This window comes from Crocodylus porosus, unplaced genomic scaffold (assembly GCF_001723895.1).
Source record: "Crocodylus porosus isolate Cpor-Errol unplaced genomic scaffold, CroPor_comp1, whole genome shotgun sequence".
NCBI classification, from domain to species: Eukaryota; Metazoa; Chordata; order Crocodylia; family Crocodylidae; genus Crocodylus; species Crocodylus porosus.
Window position 1 is genome coordinate 33,969,201 of NW_017728948.1, and position 17,392 is coordinate 33,986,592.

The 17,392-nt window shown below is 44.7% G+C and overlaps 1 protein-coding gene across 1 annotated transcript in view; it reads right to left on the reverse strand.

The window, feature by feature from the left end:
* CCDC149 (coiled-coil domain containing 149) overlaps positions 1 to 17,392 on the reverse strand; it is an 83,384-nt gene that overhangs the window by 24,004 nt on the left and 41,988 nt on the right. Inside the window, 4 exon segments of the mRNA XM_019552721.1 lie at positions 4,790 to 4,934; positions 6,097 to 6,181; positions 12,687 to 12,759; positions 14,894 to 15,066. Of these exon segments, the coding sequence (XP_019408266.1) occupies positions 4,790 to 4,934; positions 6,097 to 6,181; positions 12,687 to 12,759; positions 14,894 to 15,066 (476 nt within the window).

Consider the following 17,392-nt stretch of genomic DNA (forward strand, 5'->3'; position numbering starts at 1 on the left):
CCCCCTGCCATGGACAGGAAAGAATTCTGGGGTCAAATGACCCCGGCTAGGTGATCATCTAGCCTCCTTTTAAAGACCCCCCCAGGGTAGGAGCAAGCACCACTTCCCTTGGAAGTTAGTTCCAGATCCTAGCTGCCCTGACTGTGAAGTAGTGCCTCCTGATGTTTAGCCTGACTCTACTCTCAGTCAACTTATGGCCATTATTCCTCATTACTCCCAGTAGTGCTCGGCAGAACAGGGACTCCCATAGCCTGCAGTTTGTAGACAGCCACCAGATCCCCTCAGCCTTCTCTTGTGGAAGCTGAACAGGTTCGGGTCCGGTAGCCTCCGCTCATAGGACCTGCCTTGCTGCTCCATGATCATGCAAGTGGCTCTCCTCTGGACCCTCTCAATGCTGTCCACATCCTTCCTGAAGTGCAGGAGCACCTAGAACTGGGCACAGTACTCCTACTGCAGCCTGACCAGTGTCACACAGAGTGGGAGGATCACCTTCTTGGACCTGCTCATGATGCATCTGTGGGTGCATAACAAGGCGTGGTTAGCCTTCCTGACCATGTCCCCACATTGGCAGCCCATGTTCATTTTGGAATCAATAATGACACCAAGATCCTTTTCTGTCTCTGTGCTGACTAGAAGGGAGTTCCCCAGCCCATAGCTTTATTGCTGGTTCTTCCTCCCTAGGTGCAGTACCTTGCACTTGTCAGTACTGAATCTCATCCTGTTCTCATCTGCCCACCCCTGTAACCTGTCTAGATCTAGTTGCAGCCTGTCCCTCTGCTCCAGCATGCTCACTTCTCCCCACATCTTAGCGTCATCCATGAATTTGAACAAGGTGCTTTTCACCCCGTCGTCCAAGTCACTGATGAAGATGTTGAACAGTGTGGGCCTGAGGACCGAGCCCTGGGGGAACCCACTGCCCACATCCCTCCAGGTCAAAAAAGACCCATCCACCACCACTCTCTGGGTGCGGCCCTCCAGCCAATTTGAGACCCATCTGACTGTGTAGGCATCAACGCCACAGTTGCCTAGTTTCTTAATAAGAATTAAGAAGCTGGGGTGAGAGATGGTGTTATAGGCCTTCCTAAAGTCCAGAAAGACTACCTCCACCACTGCATCTGCGTCCAAGGATTTTGCGACTTGGTCATAGAAGGCCACCAGGTTGGTCTGACAGGACCTGCCTCGAATGAACCCATGTTGGTTGCCCCTAAACATGATTCCCGCTGCTGGTCCCTCGCAGATGTGCTCCTAGATAATTTTCTCAAAGCTTTCTCGGGACGGAGGTAAGACTAAAGGGCCTGTAGTTTCCTGGGTCCTCCTTCCTCCCTTTTTTGAAAATGGGGACATTGGCCCTTTTCCAGTCTTCTGGCACCTCGCCAGAGCACCATGAGTGCTCATAAAGCTGTGCCAGGAGTCCCGCAATGACCTCTGCTAATTCCCTCAGTTCTCTGGGGTGGAGATCATCATGACCTCCTGATCTGAACATGTCTAGTCCCACCAGAAGTTCCCTGACTAGGTCCTCACTGACCCTGGGCCTGGCAGCACCTCCTCTGGGTCTGTTGGGGATCCCAGTAGAGGGGACGCCCCAGTCCCTGCTCAAAAAGATGGAGGCAAAGAAATTGTTAAAGAGGTTAGCTTTGTCATCTGGCGTGACCACTAGATTTTCTTAGGTATCCTGCAGAGGCCTTATGTTACCCAGTACCTTCTTTTTACCCCCTATGTATTTAAAAAAGAACTTCTTGTTATCCTTGATTTGGGTCGCTAGTCCCAGCTCCATTTCCACCTTAGCCTTCCTAACAGCCCCCCATGCAGTCTTGAGCAATGGAGGTATAATCCTCCTTGGTGAGGGCCCGTCAGTTCCACTGGGTCTACGCCTCCTTTTTGGCTTTGAGACATTCCTGGATGCTTTTGATGAGCCATGGGTAGGAAGAACTCACCTGGGTAGGAAGAACTTCACCATAACTACATGGTAGGTGGTGGTACACTGGCTGACAGCATCTGAATGGGAGAGGGTCACAATTGACTGGAAGATGAACATGAGTCAACAGTGTGATGAGGTTGCCGTCAGGGCACATAAAACTTAGCCGATGTGTTGCCGATAGATCCAGGGAAGTGCTCCTCCCTCTCTATTCAGCATTGGTGAGACCACAGCTGAAGTACTGTGTCTAGTTCTGGACACCACACATCAGGAAGGATGTGGATAAGCTCGAGACGGGGCCTGGAGGGTGGGCCCTATGAGGAAAGACTCCAGGAACTGAGCTTGCTCAGTCTGAGTAAGAGAGGACTGAGAGGTGACTTCATAGCTGCCTACAAGTACATCAAGGATGAGCATCAAGATCTAGGGTAGCAACTCTTCAGGAAGGCATCTCAAGGGAGGACAAGGACCAATGGACAAAAGCTGACTGAGGGAAAATTTAGGCTGGATATAAGAAAGAACTTTTTTTCTGTAAGCATTACCAGAATCTGAAACACACTCTCCACAGAGGTGGTACAGTTGCCATCCTTAGATGTGTTCAAGATGAGGCTGAATAAGTACCTTGTTGAGCTCGTTTGAGCCCAATAACTCCCTGCCCATGGCAAGGGACCAGACTTAATGATCTTGTAGGTCCCTTCCGGTCCTTTGAGTCTATCATTCTATAATTTTTTGTTTAAGCTTAACTGGAGGACTGGATGTGGTTGCAAAAGGGGGAAGAGGAGGCTGCAGGTGGGGTGCCTTGAGGGGCACATGGACCTCTGAGCCCTTGCTAGTGGTCAGAAGAAAACAGGGCATGAGCTCTGTTAGGGCTGTATACAAGCCACGCTAGCACGGGCCTTGAGGGCTGGGCCCAGAAGTTGAGGCTCCAAACAGCAGACTGAAGGTAAAAGAACACAGATAGATAAAAGGAGCCAAGACCAGAAAGGCTGAGGCAGAGGCCTACAAAGATGCTGAGGCCTGAAAGGCCAAGTATTGAGTGGGTGATACCAGTTGTGCTAATGACTGGTAACACTTGCAAGGCATGAGAGACGGGGAGGTCAGAGGCCACGAATACAACCATTAAGATACTGGGTCCCCAAAGACATCAATAGGGAGCAACCTAGGAGCAGACGAGATTCCCTCTGGGCCTTGGGTAGCTTCCCAATTGTTTTCCCAAGCAACATCAAGGCATGGCAGGTAAGCAAAAGAGACAGGCCCAAGCAACCCGAGAAGGCAGGGACACCAAAAAAGGGCACTACTGTGTCACTTGACCCCACCCTGCCACATGGGACTTAAGAAGTCCCTGGCTGCTGCTCCACAGCATGGTCTGCCATCTGCATTTGGGGAAAGGGGGAGGGGCTGGGAGCAGGGACTAAAGCCACCCATGCAGTGACGGTCACTATTCCTGCATTCCCTTTTCAAAATCCTGGATCCACTTAGGCTTACAGCAGTATCTGTTCACCCTGATACTATCATTGCATCTCTTCATAGATACATGTTACATTACAGGCCAGGACAGATTAATTAGAATGGTTGTGTATTGACAGAGTATTCTGAAATAATACACAGATTACTACTGAACGACAAATGTTGACAGGGTGCTTAGAGAGGGGTCCCTTCATTTCTCCTAAGATCCTCTCCACAATGCTGATGACACATTAGCCTCCCTTTGGCTAACCAGATTCTTGTTTATCCAAAGCATGCAACTGTTCCTCCAATTCTGTTGCCATTTCTATAAGATGTTGCTTTGTATTAGAAGTATCAATTTTCAAAGTAAATCATCTATTCTAGTGTCATCCTGTTTCCTTCAGTACTACTTCCTTCCCTGAAAGAAGACTGTCTGCTTCTGGTATCTGGTTCTAATGTGCCTTTAATAAACGGCTGAATTACCTCTGATTACCCGCAGTGATTCAATAATGCTGAACACATTCATAGAACACTTTCCTTCTAGAATCCCACTTTCACAATACATAAGGCAGTCACTGTCAAGTTGCATCAAAGGACAGCTATATGCCATCATGCTGGGTACTAAGGAAACCCCAAAGTGTGTGAAATAGCTAGATTATTACTGGTTAGTTGGGTACTTAAGAGTAACTTTCAGCATGAAGAATCTATGAATTCATAAAACAGATTGTTAAAACTCGCACAGTACTGTTAAGAACTGAAAATGTATGCATCCTAAAGCCTACAGTCAAGCTGCTACATTAAGAACTTTCCTGGATGTGTCCAAGCCACACATTTGGGACAGTATGGGGCTGCCTTATCTCAGTCTAGGTAAGATTAAACACTGCTACATCCAGAATCTTCTCAGGCTCTTTCTTTTTCAGAACACCACTTGATGATTACCAACAGTAATCTTTAGCAGACCTCAACAGAAAACTGGCTACCTTTCCCCAGACCAAGAGGCTTCCTCACTAGAGCCTCCTTGCTCCTGGCAGCAATTTCTTAGTCCTACTAGCCTGGGAATCTCTGCTCCAGAGCCTGCCACAGCTTCCAGTTTCCTAGAGCTTCCCTCTTCAAATGGTCTTTGCAAATCTTTGTAGGAATCGAGAGATGCTCAGACAATCCCTAACCCTTTCCCAGGTGGGTGTGATAATCCTCTCTACTAAATCCAAACATCTATTCCTAAAGGGCTCAGTCACAAAACATGGCTGGCAGGCCCTAAATCCTCTTAACAGAGTAGACTACCTACTCACAGCAAGAGAGAGAGGTTTCACTGAAGATAGAGACAGGACATTTGACCATCTTTTCTTTCCTTCTTCAGTATAAAAATTCTAATATTAAACAATTAAAAAAATCAGTCTTGTTTTCTCCTTGCTTCCAAGTTCTATCACCTACTTGTTGGTTTGTCTTTGGTGTTGTATGACCATGTTTTTCTCATGGATGGTTTCCAGCAAGGCAGTGGCCAAAGACTTGAGGTCTGAAATGGACTGGGGTGTGGCTGGTAGACTACATCCATGATCCTCCGATAACAATTCCTGAACTAAAAGGTTACAAAGAAAAGTGAGTTTTAGTTTTATTTTATTACTTAACTGGGGGTAGGTTTATTTTAATAATTCATGCAGACAATATTCAACTGTCAAAAAAACCCATTTCTGTTTGAGCTGATCAGTTTCTGACAGCAGTTGACTGGACAATCACAGATGGACTTATTTTCTGCTTAGCTAATTTTTTTTTTGGCAAGTAAGTCTCTTTCCAGGAGGAAAGATACCTAATTCTTCTCTGCCATTTGGGCACTTGTTCTCTCAACTCTGGCAAAAATGGAGTATTTTCTCCATTTTAAATGAAAAAGAAAATGGAAATAAGGAAGCTTACATTTTATGTTTAGAATTATTGATTCCTTATGGTTGTTTGAGACCAATGTAAAATGCTGTCACATATAAGTTTAGAGAGACTGTACCTTGCATTTCACTAGCCACATCAACAAGCCTCCTGGCATCTTCAGTTTGCTTACCTTGTGTGGCTATATAAATATAAGTAAACAAGACTACATCTGGAATGCACTTTTGTGTTCACACACATACCTGTGTGTGCTTGGACAGAGGAGGGGAAGGAGTAGAATCACACTCTAAAAAATACTAATACTAGCATCCAGAAAAATAATGCTTTTTTCTCATTATACTTTTCTTTTTTTATCCGTACTGTGTTTCAAAGGGTAACTAAGGGCTGGTTTTGCTTCTTTCCTCCTCGGGGAAACAGCTCTGTTTCTCTTCTGTAGGAAAGGGCTTATTAGGCAGAAGCTCCCAAGAGCAAGAGTGGATCTTGAACTTAACTGCCATTGCCCCACCTTCTCTCTGCATTCCCCACACTACTGCTGAAATAGGGAGTCCTGGCTGGGTCTGCCAGCTAAGCAAGGCATAATTCCTAAAGAAATTCATCTGGATCAAAGTTGTATAGGGCTTTTTGAAAGGAAGAAGCCAAAGCAGTAGAGGGACTTAGTAGGAAAATTTGTGATTACATGGAAAAAACTCAGAAAATCATTTCAGCAGTTTTATTGTAGACAGATGGGAAAGGGACTTTGGGGTACAACTGGCAAGAGAGAGGTTAGAGAAAATTAATGCACAAGATAATTAGTGAAAATATAACTTAGTTGATACTGAAATATAAAAGGAGTTCTGTGCACTCACTTGACATCTAGGTAATACCTTGTTTTGCAGAAAGGACTCCAGTCAGAGCACTGCTACTGGATCTACTGTGACTCTTGGAATTCTTCCGTCTCTCTAGAGCATTCTAAGGCAGCAAAAATATAGAGAGATATAGTGATACAGAGATATACTAGTGGGAAAAAAAAGCATGAGAGTAAGAAAATACCAAAGCTTTGTGATCCTATAGTTTTTTTCCCAGGGCTGGAATCTCCCTCTACATATCGCTATGGTGAATAGGAATCTTTCCATGGTATTTGGACATTCTAGCCGAAGAACCCCCTATACTGTAAAAAAAGAACTGTGTGCCTATCCCACTCTCCAGTTTCTTCTAACCTCCATGGCTTGTAAAATTTTCCTGTTTCTTGAAAAATTGTTTAATACACACATAGAAGCAGTAATACCTTGGAGAAAATGATAACTGTTTGGAATTATTTATCTTGCATAGTGCTTTTTGAAATTCCTTTAAGAACATCCAAAAGAAACTAAGACCTTAAGATCCTTTCAACAGAAAGAATAATTTTTTGGAAGAGTCTAAAAATAAAACTGCAGTTCTCACTAACACTCTGCCTTATTTAGTTTCAGGGCTCAAATTCTGTTCTTCGGCCCTCTCTCTCTCAAAATGGATGCCTCCCAGATCTGCCAAGCTATTTGCTAAGATAACTTTGAAAATTGCCTCTCCTCCTGCTGCCCTTTGAACTCTGACTGTTTGAACCTCTCCTGAGTTAGATTCTGTCCTTTGAAAGATGGGAGGAAATCTCTGAAAACTCTGTGATACATGCTGGCTGAACAGATTCCCCTCCACAGAAGAGACCACATATTCTTGCTGCAGCAGCTCCCATTCATCTGACTTGTCAGTGCCCAGTGAAGAAGCAGACTGCAGCAAGGACAGCCCAGACATGAGGGGGGAGGACAACCCTACTCCAATCCAGGCAAAAAACAGAACAGAGGAACCGAACCTGCACCCAATGCGCTCTTGCCTCTTCCAGGACTACTGGCACAAAGAAGCCAGACTCTCATCCAACCCACCCAATGCATTCAGAAGAAAACATTACTCCTACTCCTGGAGCCAAACCCAAGAGCAAGGAAAATTGCCACAGCCAGTTCAAAACTGTCCCAAGAGCTTTCCCTGAGCTAGATGGTGCTGAGGAGATGAACTCCTCTGACCTAGCCCCCAAGGGTACAGACTAGAAGCAAAGCTGAGACTCAAAAGCTTCAACCCAGGAAAGTATGGCCGTTAAGAGAGCTGCGGTTGACAGGAACATCAGAGAACCCACCAAGAGGGAAGGGAATGATCCTGATGCCCCCAGTGGAAAAATGACTCCCCACAAGCTTCAGTCCCTTCCCAAGGCCTCAGCCCCTTCCTGCTCTAAACTGAACACTGATTCATAGTCTAAAAATGAGGAGAAAGGCGAACCCATGGGCTCTGGTTCTTGACATGTTCAACAGCACCCCCCAACCTCAAAGAGATAAACCAAACATCATCATTTGATAAATCCCTTAGTGAGGGATGACAGTCCCTGGCAAGAGAATCACCAGATGTCAGATGCGTCATCTCAACCTCAAGGAAAAGTTACTCCCTTGAAAACATTATTAGATTCCTTGACGAGACGAAGGGATGCTAGAAAGTCAAGAACCAAATACCTAAGTAAATGGTTCCTGACCATGCTTCCTAGCCTTGGCTCATAGTTTGACAAAAACTGCTAGCCAAGGAGACAACAAAATATTATGCATACAGATGCAAAAAAGTTAACAGAATGCATTAAAGAGAAAAGCAAAAAGAAAACCAAGAAAACAACCCCAAAGAGCAATATGTAGTAACCCCCCCCCCCAAAAACCCAAGCCCCTTGACTGCTAAAGGCAATATTCTGAGCTATCCTGCATGACACAGCCCTTCCTTCCTTCTCCATCTTTCCTCTCTGCCTTTGCTACTTTGCTTCTCAAAACCTCTCACACTGCTGACCATTACTCTTAGCTCACTGAAACGTAACAAGATACAGGTATCTGGGAAAGAAAGTAGTTCACTGAGTTCCTGAACCAAAAACGGTTAGACTTCATGTTGTTGCAAGAGATGAGTGTGGGCTGGACCAACAAGGCAGACTGGCACACCACCTGGAAAGGAAGAATGCTCCTCAGCCATGGCACCAGCTCCACTACATGCACTTCCAACCTTCTCTTGCAAAAACTGAGATCAGTTTCAGTGGTTGCTCAGGAAATCATCCCCAGTTGTCTCCTAATGATCCAAGTGACTTTGGAGCAGTACCACCTCATTCTAATGAATACCCAAACCCAATGTACAGGAGAGGCTGAACTTATTCAGGACATTGGCTGACCTCTTAAAAACTGCAGCTGATAGCAATGATCTCCTTATCCTAGGGAGTCATTTTAGCTGCACTCTCCAGGAAAAGCTTGATAAGAATGGACCAGAGCCTCCATCCACCTTCTGCTCAACAAGGGCAAAACAATCTTTACAGGTGGCAAGCCTATCCAACATGTAACAGCATTTCCATCCTAGCACAAGGTAGTAGGTCTGGGAGAAGGTGAGCACCAGTGGGCTCTCCACAGCTCGCCTGGATTGGCTCTACATCATGAACACTGAATGCTTTTACTTTGCTACACCTGCAGTACACCCTCAGAATGCCTAGGACACAGCCTAGCCTGGCGTGAAATAGACTTCTCTGACTTGACTCACAGCCAATCTCCCTATTATTATTGAAATGTTAGCCTTCCGTAAGATGGGATCCTTCCAGACAGCTTCTGGCAACAGTCATAAAATGATAGAAAATTAGGGCTGGAAGGGAGCTCCAGAGGTCATTTAGTCCAACCTCCTGCTCAAAGCAGGACCATCCCCACTAGATCATCCCAGCAAAAGCTTTCTGTAGTCGTGTCCTAAAAACCTCCAAGGATAGAGTCCACAACCTCTCTCGGTAACCTGCTACAGTGTTTTACTACTTTCCTATTGAGAAAATTCTTCCTAATACTTAACCTAAACTTCCCTTGCTGTGCCTTGAGAATTGCTTCTTTGTCTGTCAACTGTCAAGACTGAGAACAGTCTAGATCCATCCTCTTTCGAACCCTGCTTCAGGTACTTGAAGGCTGCTATTAAATCCCCTCTCAGTCTTCTCCCCTCTAGATAAGCCCAGTTCCCTCAGCCTCTCCTCAGAAGTCACGTGTCCCAGTCCCATCACCATTTTTGATGGTCTCCACTGGACTCTCTCCAATTTATCCACACCCTTTCTATAGTGGGGGGCCCAAAACTGAACACAGTACTCCAGGTGTGGCCTCACCAGTGCTGAATAGAGGAGAATAAGCTGGCAACACTCCTACCAAAGCAGCCCAGTACCCCACTAGCCTTCTTGGCAACAAGGGCACAATGTTGGCTCATATTCAGCTTATTGTCCATGGTAACCCCAAGGTGCTTTTCTGCATTCATCTGACTTGTCAGTGCCCAGTCAGTCAGCCCCAGCCTGCATCAGTGCATGGGACTGTTTCGTCCAAAGTGCAGGACTTTGCACTTGTCCCTGTCAAACCTTTTCTAAATAGCCCCTAACCTGTTCTTTCATCACTGCTGGCTGCTCACCTCCTCCCTAAACTGTGCTGCCAGATGCAGTAGTGTGGGAGCTGACCTTGCCTATGAAGACTGAAGTGAAAAGGGCACTGAGTGCTTCAGCCTTTTCAGCACCCTCTGTCACTAGGTTGCCTCCACCGTTCAGTAAGAGACCAACTTTCCCTCATCTTTCTCTTCTTACTGACATACTTGTAGAAACCCTTCTTGTTCCCCTTCACATTCCTTGCTAGCTGCAACTCCAATTGTGCTTTGGCCTTCCTGACTTCATTCCTGCATGCCCAAGCAATATGCTTATACTCCTCCCTAGTTGTTTGTCCAAGTTTCCACTACTTATAAGCTTCCTTTTTGTGATTCAGTTTACTAAAGAGTTCCCCCTACTAAGCCAAGCTGGTCTTCTGCCACTCTTGCTAGTCTTCTTGGAATAATTTGCTCCTGCACTCTCAGTTAGGCTTCTTTAAAGTACAGCCAGCTCTCCTGGACTCCTCTCTCCCTCAGACTGGCTTCCCAGGGGATCCTGCCCATGAGTTCTCCGAATGATTTGGAATTCTGCTCTTCTGAAGTCCAGGATCCTTATCCTACTGCTCTCCATCCTCCTTTCCTCCGGATCCTGAAGTCAATCATCACACGGTCACTGCTGCCCAAGTAGCTATCTACTAGTACATTCCCCACCAATTCTTCTTCCCTGTTTGTGAGCAGCAGGTCAACAAGAGCATGGCTCCTAGTTGGCTGCTCCAGCACTTGCACCAGGAAATTGTCCCCAACACTTTCCAAAAACTTCCTTGACTGCCTGCGCACTGCTGTATTGCCCTCCTAGCAGATGTCAGCGTGATTGAAGTTCCCTGTGAAAACTAGGGCCTGTGATTGGGAAACATGCGCTAGCTGTTTGAAGAAAGCCTCGTCCACTGCTTCCTCCTGGCCTGGTGGTCTATAGCAGTCCTTCTGCTCTTGTTCAAGAAAGGGGATCTCAGTGACATTAAGAACCTATAATAGGTATCACTTCTGTACACTCACTGAAAAATCCTAACCAAATACCTGCCCACTTGACTCACAGTGATCATGGCCTCAGTTGTAGACCATGAACACAGCCACTTTGTACCAGCAGAACATCCAGGATAACCCATTTCTACTACGTGACTTGTAAGCCATGGAACTCTTCAGCCTAAACAGTGGTCTTGTCTCCCTGGATCAAGGAAAAAAAAACTTTTATTGGGTCAACTAGGGCTTCTTATTCTCTACTCCAGAAGCCTTTGGCTTTCGGTCTCTCTTCATCATTTAATTGTCTCAGATCTTGTACTGGGGCAACTCTAGCCTTCTGAAGATGAACAGAACAGTATGTGTCCTGTTCCCAGCATGCAGGGTAATTTGCCAGGACTGCTCCCTCTCTGGAATGGTCTGTGCCTTAACCACTGAGCCACTGCTCCATGCACTGTGGCAGCACTTGCTCCTTCTGTCAGCTGCAGCCCCAGACACTGCCCCCCACAGTTAAGGTGACAGCAGAAACCAATGATGTGACTGTTTTTATGAGCAGAGAGGTTGATGTCTAGTCCCTGATCCATTGTCAGCAGGCCTATGAGCATGCCTACTTGGCCCACCATCAAGTGGGTCAAAAGTGACACTTTTTTGTTGGGCACCTGGGCTGATGCTCAGCCTCCAGATGCGTCTGGAGGCCTATCCTGGTGCTTTGATGGTACCTAAGACCTGGACATTTTTCTAGGTCCATGAGCTTATCTAGCAAAGAACTGGCAAGTTCTTGGCAAGGAGGCTGAATGGTCACAAACTCCGCCGCAACTGATTCAGGCTGGACATAAGAAAGAACTTCTTCACTGTCCGAGCCCCGAAGATTTAGAATAGACCGCCGCCGGAGGCGGTTTAAGCACCTGCTTTTAATGCCTTCAAGACACATTTGGATGCTTATCCTCCTGGGATCCTATGATCCCTGCTGACTTCCTGCCCCTGGGGCATGGGGCTGGACTCAGTGATCCTCTGGAGTTCCTTTCAGCCCAAATGTCTATGAAATCTACAAAAACCCTCCCAGATGGCAGCTTGCTAGGCAGACTACCCTAATTCCCACCAATTTCTCCAGCTGTGGCTGTGTGAAACTTCTGGTACCCTGCTCCCTCCCCAAGTTGAACAAGAACGGTCATGGGATCTACTTTGTGATCCTATGTTGCACACATGGACAGTCAAAGTGAGTCATGCCCATGTCTTCACCAGCTGCCCTGACATGATCCAGAAGTGGCACCTAGTGGCAACATTAGAGCAAGCCTGCTTGGCCTGGTGCACCCCGTACAAGCTATCCATCACTGAGAAAAATGGAGTTATCCAGTGGTGGCTGCTACATGGTCACCACTTAGACTCAGCAACATCACCAGCTTGCCCTTTCTGCAAGAAGGAGGTGAAGGAGGATCTCTTTCACACCTTCCTGGACTGCCCTCCAACTGTGGCCACTCTGCTTCCCCCAGCACACCCTTCAGTATGCTGGACTTGGACTTCTTTGAGACTTCTTACATTTTCTCTATCCACTACTGGGCAGCTGAAGGGAGCATGGTCTGTCTGGCCAATTTCCTGCTTGGCCAGGCCAAGGTGGTGACCCTGAAAAGCCAAAAAAAACAGCATGCAGGGCCCAGCTACAATGACACCATCCAACTGTTCCACTTCTTGGTCCAGGCACGTCACATCTGAGTTTGGACTCTTTACCTTGCAACAAAATGTGGACGAATTTGTGCTGTGCTGGGCCAGTGAGGGGGAACTCTGCAGGGTGGAAGACAGACAGCTAGTCTTAAATGTGTAACCCCATGAAGGGTGTTGGAGGGGAGGGGATTTCAATTTCTGGTGGTATGTGTGTTTTCATTACTGACAAATGTTTTATGCTCTGCCCCGGGGGGTGGAGAGGCACTCACTTTTGCATGTTTACCGTTTGTTTTTAATATTTTATAATACAGGTTATAATATACTTTTAAAGAGCACAAAAAATAACCTAAATAAAGAGAGGAACCAACCATAGAACTACACTTAGCAACTTTACCTTGTACTTAGCAATGTTAGACTTAAGAAGATTGACCTCTTCTTGAAGTTGCTTTAATCTCTCTTGGAGGTATCTGGAAAAGTATGGCAGATAATATTACATTACAGTCATGTAATACTGTTTCCTCTATTATTTTTAAGCACTGGCCATGAGTTTACCAGTCTGCACAAGACTGAGAGCTGCTGCCAGAGTGGTCTGTGTAATGGGACCTCTGCTTTAGAGCTCCTTAATGCCCTCTGGTCTTCCATGCTTGGATGTGTTAAATCTTACGGATGATCTACAAATCTCATTTCTTGCCTCTAAGCTAATGGGTAGGTGGACTGAAGGTGCCTGGGACTATCCATCGTAAAACAGAAAATATTTATTGGTATCCTCTATTTTAAATTTGTGGTACAGGCATCCGGAAGATTATATTTCAATAAATATTACCACGGAATTTGCCTATGCAATTTTTGCATCATTTTATAATAATCAATCATACACTCTTATTCTGTCTGGGTTTTCACCAAAGTGTAAAATTTTAGCCATATTGGTTTAAAGCCGGTAAAGGCCACATGCAGGTGAACAGCTGCTCTTCTGGTAGAAGCTACAAATGTACAAGCATTTGTTCAATTTCTCCCAGGGAAAACACACCCTTCCCCAGGAGAAAGATCTTCCAGGGGTCCCTTATGGGAGCAGCTCACTCACAAGAATGAATACCTGTATGCTCCCTTTCTGGTCTGGTCTGGGACTAGAGTGCAGCAGTAGAGAAATGGTCTCTAGGCTTCCTCAGACTACGGAGTGCCTGGTCAGGGGGCATTGCTCCAGCCCTGTCCTGAACTAGCCTGGGAAGGAACTGAAGCAGCTGCCCCACACTTCCCAGCACAAATAGGGGGCTTTGTCCTACTGCCCTGCTCCCCTCCGAGTCCAGTCTAGAATCACAGGGAATCTCGGGAATCACAGGAAGTCTTTCCTTGACCCTCCACTCTTCTATGGAGAAAATAGAGCAACCACTGTTCCCCATGCTTTCCCCATATTGGGATCACTGAAGTCTTGGAAAAGCACAAGCAACAGAGGGGAGAGGGTGGCTGCAGGCTGAATGCCTGAGCTGCTCCCTCTCCTGGAAACATCTCTAGTGGCAGAAATTTCTCAGAATTTTCCAACACTAAAAATGAATGCCTGTTTGTAGCTATAATTAAAGGGGTGTAACTATCCCCCTACTCATGCGGATGCAATTATATATGTATAAAGATGCGGTTACCCCAGACAACTCTCCCCATCTGGAAAGGAGAATAAACTATACCAGTACAACACATCTTTATACTCTTAAAACTGTGCCCACACTAGGCTCTGCACCAGATTAACTATTTCAGTTAAAACTGAAATTATCATAAAACAAACTGACACTACTAAATCAATGAAGAACTACACAGATGAGGTCAAATAAAAGGTAGCAATTCTGGAGCTGATGAGTACCCTGGCTCATATTTCTCTACCTCAGAGTGATGTTGAAAGGAGCAACGACATTTGTAAACCTATTTCTGTTTTCTAAATTATTTGCATGTGTTCGGTAATTACCAAAACCATAAATACTTACATTAATAGTGACTAAACCTTTGTTATCTTAGGAGAGGGCTGGATCATACTGAAATTAAATTTCTCTTTCCCAAAGTAGTCACATATAATTAGAGCTTGCCTATACAGGGAAATTTATCCACATAACTACAATGGAAAACTTGTTGGTGCATATAAGCCCTTATTACAGTTAAACTTTGGTCAAAAAAGTTCCTTCAGGGTGCTTGGGCCCCTTCTTTACAAATGAAGTCTCTATTTGGTCATGGCATTCACCACATGACATTTGAATGGTACAAAGATGCTGACTTTTGAGTCTGCCTTTGATGCTGTGCCACAAACAGACTCAAAACAATGCAGCCTGCACCGCTCTTCCCCCCACCGCCCCATTCAAATACATGGCAAAACATCAAGTCAAGTGAAACCCAAATAGTTCCCTGAAGCTTGTAATTCTCCATCATGAAACAGTATTATCTTGAGAAGGAATAAATCTTTAAAACAATAGAACAGTAATTAAAACAAACAGAATACCAAAAGTCCAAATTTCTCAAGGTTCATTATTTGAAACATTTTCTGTAAAGTTTTGCTGCAACTGAGCACATGATGCACACACCAATTTAAACAATCTGCTGCACATTTAAAAAGAGCGCACTCACCGGTTCTCCATACACAGAGCATCCACATCAATGATACGGTTTTCATGTCCTCCTAGGACATGATTAAGTTCCTGGTTTAGTCGGTCTGCTTTATCCTGGTAAAAGGAGCGTTCTTCTTTTACATCCTGTAACTCATCCAATGCTGCTTGAAGATCATGTTCTAGAGTCTCAATCTGAGAAAAAATATAGCTTTATCATCTTTGGTTTTCAGGATTTACTGAAGTTTACATGATATCTAGGGACAAGACCCACAAACAGGTCATTTCTGAACAGGATTGGATTTAGAAGACCTGTCTGTACTTGGTTAAAAACAACCCCATAAAAACTGCAAAAAAATAGTCATCACAATATTAAAGAATAACAAAAGTACACAGATCTAGAACCCTTGGTTCAAAATGCCTTTTAATTTAGGATAAACTTAAATCAAGATATAGTAATTTACCACATACCTACTCAAGATAAGCAAGTATAGGGGGAGAGAAGAAACCAGAATACAAGTGTCAGGCAACATTTTAATTCACAGTGGGCATGTCTACAAGTGCCCCCCAGGGCACAGTTGTTACTAAACCATCATTTAATACTTGCTTTAGGCGGTGTACTGTTATTTTTAGACACTTTGTTGCTGTAGCAACGTGCTATAATATAGCTCGTCATTATGGTGATGTAGCAGTAGTGTCAAAGTTTGTGCCTGCTGATGCTACGTTACTGTATTGTCTTGTGTAGACACGCCCAGTATCACCATATAACTTCACTGGAATTATTACAAAGGCCTCCACTGTAAGAAAAGCTGATGTGTATAACCATACCACTGCATTTCTTTAGCTACTCACTTAAACATTCATACACCTCGTCACAAACCCACAATACTGTTCATGGAATTAATTTCATTGATGCAGCATATTTGGTATCAAATGTATAGGTAGCAGCATCAAGATGTTTTTAACTTTATCATTATTATGCCTGTATGAATGGTCATATGTGATATGAATATAATTATTAGATTTCATTTTTTGGCCAGGACTATTTAGTAGGGCAATAATTAACTTGCGTCCCTCCCCTATTCACACTTGAGACAAGTAATCACTGAGAATTAGCATCTGACATACGTATGTTTAATGGTCAGCCAAACAGACCCTGGAGCCAGGCCCTTCCAGACAATGATAAATTTATATTTTAAAAGAAAAGACTTGTAGCAAGCACAACACTTAGCTATTCAAGCTATTCAAAGATCAGTATTTCTCACAGCGGGGAAATTAATGAGAAACTTTAGTGTATTGGATTAGTAATCTTTATGTCTGAAAGGATGTATATATTCTCCAGGTTCATTAGAAAAGTCTTCTGGTCTTGTAAACCAATACACCCTTGGGGGCAGAAAGTTATATGAATAGCATAGGCTTCCCAAGAATCTAATGGATAATGTATGTAAATGGCCAGATAAGAAACCACGTTGAAGCTTGCCCTGAGAGCAAGTGTTTGCCTTTATATTTCTCAGGCATAGAGAATGACTTTAGGCTTTCAGCTAGCAGGCAGCTTAGCAGGCTGGGTATTCTGGCTCACAGAAGTTGCAGGGAGCCCTGACAGTAAAACACAGGCAGGACCTGCTTTTCAACCTGTTGAGCTGAGCTGAAGCTGCATAATTATGTTTAAAATGCATGGTAAGAGCAGATTATTGTTCCAAAGTTTCCTTTTGTTCGTTTCTTCTTATCTCTTTCTACCTCAACACCTGGTTATTGATTTCTTACAGGCAAGCACCTGTTTTTAGATTTAAAACTTGATTAGAAAATGTTTAAAATTATAGTTATTTACATAGCTTTGAACCTCTGCATGGTAGTCACAAAGAGCCAGTGCACAGTAGTCACAGGAATACATAGCTGGTGTATGTTAGGGCAATCTAAGACATGCAGTTAGTCATGCAGCCTACACTAGGCCAGGGAAAAGGAGTTGAAACGTTCTTATGTTACAGTATGGAGAGAAGAGAAACGAGACACCATGTATGGTAACCATGTTGGTAGAGAGCTATATGGTTTTATGTCATTCTTAGACAATGGTTGTAGCATGTGGTGTACAACAGCTGGGGTAGGGAATATTCCAAGGTGTTAACAGCCTTTGTAGCTCTATGGTGTGTATGCGGGTTGCCAACCCTCCCGGATTGGCTGGGAGTCTACCAGAATCTGCATCAATCTTCCAGTGACTATTGAAAGCAATTCAGGAGATTGATAATGTGAACGGGTTGAACAGTACAATTAATGACTAGAGGTGCATTGGTATATCAGTCCCATATCAGATCGGAACAAATATAAGGAAAATTCACAGTATCAGAAATCACCCTTTTTTGGCTGATGTGGCCAATAATGTCGCTTATAAACGCCCTGTGCATGCACGCAGCTGCAGCGCAGCACACTGGTAGCCAGGAGCACAGCCCAGCAGTATGGAAAGCAGCCGGGTCTGGCTGGTAGGTCTATTGTGAGGGAATGGTTGTGTGTGGGGAGGGGGGGGGAA